The 7,922-nt window shown below is 46.5% G+C and overlaps 1 protein-coding gene across 1 annotated transcript in view; it reads right to left on the reverse strand.

The window, feature by feature from the left end:
* The window catches only part of LOC142563267 (uncharacterized), a 32,456-nt gene extending 25,181 nt beyond the window's left edge, over positions 1-7,275 (reverse strand). The window contains exon 1 of the mRNA XM_075673820.1: positions 7,138-7,275. Coding sequence (XP_075529935.1) covers positions 7,138-7,209 — 72 coding nt within the window. The 5' untranslated portion in view covers positions 7,210-7,275. The remainder of the gene's footprint in view (positions 1-7,137) is intronic.
* Between the last annotated feature and the right edge of the window lie 647 nt (positions 7,276-7,922).

Here is a 7,922-nt window from a genome sequence, read left to right on the forward strand (position 1 = left end):
GAATATACTTTGCTAAGCATATTTATTTTTTCTTATATATATTTTAGCTTAACCGTAAGTTCTCTCTGCTCTACATGTACAGATACCTCCTTTGGTAGTGGTATGTGTGCTGTGCCTTCATTAGGGCAGTAAGTGTTATAAAAGCCGTAAGTTCATAAAATAAAAAGTCTATGAAGTCTAAACAAGGAACGTGCATGCAAGAGCATCAAGACAGTCATGCTTAGATGTTGGCACTTTTCGAAAGCTTAGTTACCACTTGTACTCTCGCATGGTTGTGACCGATACGTTCACGAAGATTTGGGTCATTCACATATCAACTGATGAGAACTGTTGCATAAGTGAACATCTTCCTATGCCTCTGTCAGAGACATACGTACATGTATCGTGTCGAGCTGTGTGATTATTGGTGTAGCTGAAGTGATGTATCACATAATTATGCAACTTTATTTGCACACAAATGCACGTAAACGCCAGGTCGACATACATGTTTTGTTTACATGTTACTGTGCCCGTCAAATTCGCAGCAAAACTTATATTATCAAGACATAAGTATGAATCATATTTTTTGCAGGACTAAGTTTTACTAGTTACCCAATGACTTCGTTTTCTCGCACGCATCAGGTCAACTGCATGCATAAGTTAAGCTCGTTTTATTGATCTAAGATGAGTTGGGGTGTCATTTACAGAATATGATAACATCAAGCAGTGTCTGCGCGAATGGTTCTAAATTTGGTGGTTTGCGAATATCTTAACGGAGTGGGTAGCAAATTTATGTCTAAAGAAGAATGTAGGACACTGAAGAAAACAGTTTGGTTAATATAATGTAGGGCGCAGACATTCTGCTGGCAGAGTCAACTGAAAATTTTGAAAGGCAGTTCGTCCTCATTGGCGGACTTCAATCGCATGACTAATGCTGACATATTTGTGAGAATTTGTGTTCAGGATGTTCTCATGATAGCCAATGGGCACCCTTCACATTTTATTAGCTGAATTCTCAGGCGCAAGGCACCGTGGCCATGAACATGTTAAAGAATGACAGGAGGTGAGGCGCATCTTTCCATAATCTGGCAGCGCGGCTGAAAACTCTACGACTAATGAGTGGAAGTGTGACCACTTCAAGTGTCCACTTCATGGCCACTTCAAGCGTCCGAAATCTTACACCCGGGAATGATTGGTAGCAGTACGCTTATAGCTAGATGAAACAGTACTGGAAAAGCACCTAATAGGGACGCTTTGCAGGCGCAATCAGTTTAACGCACACTAATCAGCACTGACTACCCGCCGAATCAAGAAGAGGATCGAAGCTAAAGCACTTCATAGGGAGGGTATGCTGGTACTAGTAATAAATGTTGATCGCATTAAAGTGATGGCACGTGCCAAAATGGGTGCCACAAACCACATCGCGAACTAGGGTGTACTTACAAAATAACGGCAATATTTTCTTTAGCTTACACTGCCCACATTAATAACGTTACCATGGCTAGCCAGTGAGGAACTGTCGGCAAAATTTTTTTGGTGCGGGTTCTGCAGGCTGCGAGTGCAATATCATAAAGAATCGTACCTTTGCTCAGTCTAACCTGTTCATTTTTATATGCATATTGCTTTTTGTCCGAAAACGTAAATTGGTGCAGATTCAGAAGGAACCATCCACCTCTTGTCTGTAATATACTCATCTAGTATACCGCTGGTGTCTGCACAAAGAGACCCCGTGCTTGATCGCCGGCAAAAGCCAAGCAGTTCGGATTTTTGAGTATGCAAGCCGCTTTGACCACAAAATATAAAGCTATTTATTTAGAGCCAGGTATAACTTCCTGCTATTCGCACTAATGTCCACCTGATAAAATTCACGGCTGCCTGAAGTTTGCAATGCTTACATTAGGGCTTTCAAGCCTGCCCACATTTCGCGACAGCGCTGTATGAATTGAAGTATGCAACTTTTAAGAGGTCCACTAAATTCCCTTCGCCTATTGAACGAGAAGAAAGGGGGTTAACCGAAAGGCCCGGTTTTTATTTGTCATAGCATAAGAAGCCAACAAAAACTGACACCAAGGAACACATAGGGGAAATTACTTGCGCCTAATAAATGAAATAAAGAAACTATTAGTTAATGGAAATTTTTAGTGGATGAAAAAACAACTTGGCGCTGGTGGGAAACGATCCCACAACCAATTTCCATCAATTTATTGTTTCTTTATTTATTTTAATAAGCGCAAGTAATTTCCCCTATGTTGTCCTTGGTGTCAGTGTTTGTTGGCTTCTCATGCTATGAGTAATAAAAATTGGGCCCCCCGGTTAACCCCTTTCTTCTGGTTCATAAGATAACGAGTGTATCAAATTCGGCAACATTGATGCCTTCAGGTAGCATGTGCGGATTTAGTGACTGGTTGCCTTCACCCAAAACGATCACGTTCTCGTGACACCTGTGGCAGACATGATGTTCCATGTCCGCCGCTAAGGTCTGTGAGTGGTGGCGCTGGCTAACATTCCTAGGGCTCTACAAGGAAACACAAATACCCAAGAAAGTAGACGGGGATACGGCGCCATGGTAGCTCAATTGGTAGGGTATCGCAAGCGAAATGCGAACGTTGTGGGATCGTGCACCACCTGCGGCAAGTTGTTTTTTCATCCACTTAAATTTCCGTTAATTTATCGTTTTTTTATTTCATTTATTGGGCGCAAGTAATTTTTCCTATGTTGTCCTTGGTGCAAGTGTTTGTTGGCTTCTTACGCGATCACCTATAGAAGCATATTCAAAATTGCCATAAAAGCTTTTTAAACAAAGAATTCGTGCACGAAACAAAAAAGGCCTTTGTTAGGGGCTTTCTCTATCGGGGTACTACAAAATAAAACGCGATAGGCAACACTTACGCGCTACACAATTTACAACTAAGCGCACGCACATCGCATTAAACGAGACTTTTACCCCTTGTACATCTGCGACACGTCGACTGAATATATCACGATTTGTATCTTGCAACCACACTTCGAACAGCAAGAACACAACTACAACGTCGCGTTCACCACGGCGCAGCACAGTCGGCAAAACCGATAGCTGGGCAAGAAAAGCAGGTCGGTATTAATGGTGTCATCCCTTCTGAAAGTTGTAAAGGTTTGGTGTTCTCTACATCGCTGCAATGAACCGCATACACAGTACACACACAAGAAGCGTAACCTGAGTGTGAAGATCAAACACTATTCATTTCACCAGGCCCAGAACATGCGTCGTGCTTTAAATGCACGTGTATGCGATGGACTTCTTGTTTCCAATGCAAACGCGAAGCAGGGCACAAAAAATCACCAAGTCGATGGCTTAAAATATGGTTTTCCGACGCTCTCGTAAACATAACACACACACATCCTGCGCTCCGTCTGTTTCTAGGCGATCGCACACACTCATGAGGCCTGGAAGGGTATGCCGGCTTGGTGCTTTAGATTGTTATCTCCGTGGATGCTGGATAAGTCTAGTGAAAATCATAAGGACGAGAAAAATGGACTGTTTCTTCCGCAGCTGTAGTTTAGGACACGCGTGCGTGCTTTGCTTCGCTTCAAGCAAGTGCCATATTCGCCTTCCAGACGCCCCACACCGCGGATGGGAAGGCCGGAACCTCGGTCTGTAAATCGCCTCCGAGCTTGCTAACATGGCGCGTCGCGCAGTCTTGGAGGCTACAGTTCGTTTTCCTCTTGCTGCTAACGCCACTTCCACCGTGGACGCTGTAGTCTAGCGTGCTCGGTCAAGGGGCGTCGAGCGAGCGCGAACCGGAAGCACATTGCTGTCAACGCCGCCGGCCGCCGCCGTGTGACGCCGGACAGCACCGACGCCGAAAATCCGTCGAAGATTTCTTTTTTGTGGTTAGGCCTTTACACATTCCTTGTGTCGTTCAGAGCACTTGTCTCACTGGTACCGCTGCGATGTTACTGCAACCAAGCACGATGAGTCCCGGTGGTGGTTCTTGCATCTAGACAACCACATACCTTGAATACACTCTCCGACCGCCCTATGTAATGCAATCGACATAATGCTGAAGGGCACATATTAAATTGAGATAAATGAAGTCACAGGCTTTCGCGGCACACGCTGCACAGCCACAGTGTAAGCCGGAGGAGCGGCTTCATAGTAGCTCCATTTTCGGTAGCATGCACTAGAGTGTCTTCGCGGCGAAGTCTCTGCGTGTCGTGTTCACGAGTACGATCCGTCGACGTCGATCCGTCGAAGTCGTAGCTTGCTGTCGACATCTACGGTGAGCTACGGCGTCTGCTGCTCTCTGCACAGTGCTCTGCGGAGCGCAACCTTTCCTGGTTGCAGACGCTCACGTTGATCTACGGTTCGCTTCTTCAGCTGCTGTTCGTACCTAGCGAGGAGGCGCCATAATGTGCGCCGGTATATATCCAGACCGGTATCCACAGGTATCCAAGCTACGCGGCACACATGTCGCATCCCTTGGCCAGTGGCACAATATGATTTTATTAAGATGATGATGATTTACTGGCACCGCCTTCGATATGGGGCGGTGGCAAACAGTCACCTAGCTGGCTTGAGTTAACCAGGTCCGGCTTCATACAGGACGCAAGTGCCACATGCAGCTGCTACATGTCGGGACACTGGTGGTTTATAACGGAACAGCAATGCTAAGTTTGCAAGTATGGACGCTAGGCGGCACGCATGTCGCGTCGCGTGACAAAAAGCACAATATGATACTAATGATGGTGATGAGTATGATGATTTATTCGCATTTCATTGAAACGCGACGGTGAAAAAGCCACCTAGCGTACTTGAGTTTATCAGGTATGCATACATGTTTTCCACTCTAGCATTTTCGTATACGTATCCTTAATCTTCCTTTTCTTCCGCAAGTCTTCTTTGTCTACCATGTACTGCGACCTATGCACCTGCTGCGTGGCGTAAGACATGGTGTAATAATATGCAACTGCAATGCAAAGCGTTCTCGTATCAACGCTACGCGGCGCGTAGCGTTGATCCCGTGTCTCCTCACGAGATAAGACGCGTTTAGAGGGTATGTTTCCGTTGCAAAGCGGCCTACGCTCATATGGCTCAGTGGTAGAATAGCTCCCTGCCCCACTGGGGCCGGATTCAACCCCGTCGGTAAGTAAATATTTTTTTCGCAATCACAGTTATAGCTACGCCGGGCACAGGTGGTGACGGCGGCAGCGGTGGACAACAACGCCAACAGAAATGGCTATTGAAATCAGCTCATAACAGCTTACGCTCTAGAATCGCCATACATTGGCCTCATTTTGGCGCTCAAGTGGCAATCCTGCTGCTCAACATCAGCAGTAGGCTGCTATTGTGCATAATAACTGTGTTAATCGCAAAACTGTGGCGCTTACACACTAATTTAGGTTCACTAGGAACCGTGAAGCGTAATTAAAATGGAATAAATACAGGTAATTTCCAAGCTGAGCAAACACGCATAAAATCTGATAATAATATTGCAATTCGACGAAATAAACTACTAGATGGAGATGAAAAGTGTACCCGATAATCAAAACATCACCACCCAAGTAGCCCGTAAATATGGTTAACCAGCGAAGCTGAAATGTGCGGCCCCGGTGTTTATCACTGGGTTAATCTCGATGGTTCGTAGAAGGACGGCTTGGTAGGCTGCCGGATCCTTGGTATGCAGTTGCAGTTTGAGCTCGGCTGCACGAGCCTGTTCTCGTACCCGGAGTGCAGCATCTGCATGGCGTAGACGAGCTCGTCCCTGGTTTTGCTCGCGGCGTTGCCGATGGAAAGCGGCCTGCTTCCAAAGAGTACGTATGACGTATGGCCTACCCATTTCGGAGCTGGAGAGAAACCGCTGCGCGCCTGTTCGGCTGCGGCGTGAAGCAACGACGTCACTACTGGCGCAGCTAACCCAACCCCTCCTGGATAGCACAAGGCATTCTCACTCTGGTCCACGAAGTCATGTTACCTGGCCCCACTGCCATAGAACCTAATGGGGATGCGCCCGAGTAGGCAACAGTGATTTTGACGTCACCGCTTTCATCACGCCAATCTTCGGAATAGAAATTTCGCGTCAGGTAGCGTGACCTCATGGATCGGAATAAACAGGCCTTCTGCTATCTAGGTGGTGTGGCTAATCGCGCGCCCCTCTTTCTTTCTCTTTCTGCGTTTTTCGCGCATGCTCATGGGGTTGCGCCGGGGGAGGGGGAGGGGTGTTTCAGCGTACAGGCGACCGCCAGACATACGAGTGGACGAATAGGCTAGTCATTTACAGCTTCGCTGCAAGAAATTGGGTGGGCGATCCCGGGGACACAACCACATTAGTGTGCGTAAAATGTCTTGTGCGAGCTGCTGAGGGTGAAATGGCATATATGGGCACTATGATAGGAAACTTTCTAATTCAGCACGCAAGTACCTGCTTACTTACGCATTACGAAGCTAACATGCTTACCTTATGATAGGTCTAGTGGAGGTCCTACGCACTAATCTTGCAATGGTGCTCGCTTCCTATTCGTAAGGAACCCGCTATGGTCAAATGTAGTGGGCGCGAATTGGCAAAGCTCAGTCTGGTGGCCCTAACCTCGTCACGCTATTTCCTCACCTGGCATGTCTAATGCGGGGTCCCATAGCCGAGGAACCGTCAAGTTTCTCTGATGAATTGCGAAATTGTAAGCCTTATAACTCCAGATGTGAACGTGTTTTAGATTGAGAGGAAGCTCTCTCAAAGACGACCATCATCGCTCAGATTGACAAATGTACTACCAAGCTGTGCTTTCCTGAACGCCATGGCAGAGGGTACAGTTAGGTCTGGGCAATACGTGTTGCGAAAACGGAGCCATCTGTGCATACGACCGATGCATGATTGAGTGATGGCTGCTTTGTTTCCCACAACAATAGCAAAGTAAGGCGCGTGGGTAGTATTCTACAAAAATATGTGCAATAGTAGTGATATGTGTTTTTGCTACACGCGGTTTTATCAAGCTACCGCCGATGCTCACCTATATGCGAGACGCTTTATAAAAGAAGGAATGACTAAATTGACTAATGTAAGAATCAATCGAAAGACGCTTACGACATAATGAATACGTATCTCATTCGTTCATTAGTTGATAGTGTCGTTAAAATACACAACAGTAAAATGTAACATTGAATGTTCTTAGTGTGCTAATACTCACCTTTTCAATCCAATTGCTGTGGAGAGTAACACTGACTCCGCCTTTGTGCGCTGGGCCAGTGTACTTAGACATCCAGCAAGCACGATTATTTAAATCTGATGGTGGACGTCCTCCCCACAGTAGCACAACCGGCTCGGTTTGAGTGACCATCTGCATCAAATGAAGGCAACTGTCCACTTTGCTGTTTCGTACTTCACATTCAGAATTGATTACAAACTGACGCGATCAGTTCCTTGATAAGAATGAAGTAGTTTAATGGTCGGAAAATGTAGAAACCTTGGCCGAAAAATGGAGCATCTGGCCTCACAGATGTAAGGGAAGGGGAAGCGGGGAAGAAGAAATGGTCATAATGGGGAATGATAGTGGGAGGCACGAGGTGAAGGACACATTGAATAAATTTTATCACAAGCGTGAGTCCAGGCCCGCGTCACCTAAGAAACGTGAAAGTGCACGCATTGTCTCTATCGTCTGCCAACTCGGTGGCCATACGCCTAGCAAGAGGTCCTCCGACAGTAGTCTATTGTATAAATGTCTCAAGGTAGCTGCCATTGTCGGTATTTCGCAGGCATACTCAGGGCACACCACGAGCACATGGTCTATAGTGTCTACAACGCCACACACTGAACAGTCCGGGGAGTCTGTCCGTCCAATGATGTGCAAGTATTTTCGGGCGAAGGCGACGCCAAATCGCAGTGTTTGTATCAGGCATGTATGAGGGCGTCGAATTCCATGCAAAACAGGAAATAGGATATCGGGATCCTGCGTTTTAAGGGGACGTGACGAGC

The sequence above is a fragment of the Dermacentor variabilis genome, chromosome 11 (assembly GCF_050947875.1).
Source record: "Dermacentor variabilis isolate Ectoservices chromosome 11, ASM5094787v1, whole genome shotgun sequence".
Lineage (NCBI taxonomy): Eukaryota > Metazoa > Arthropoda > Arachnida > Ixodida > Ixodidae > Dermacentor > Dermacentor variabilis.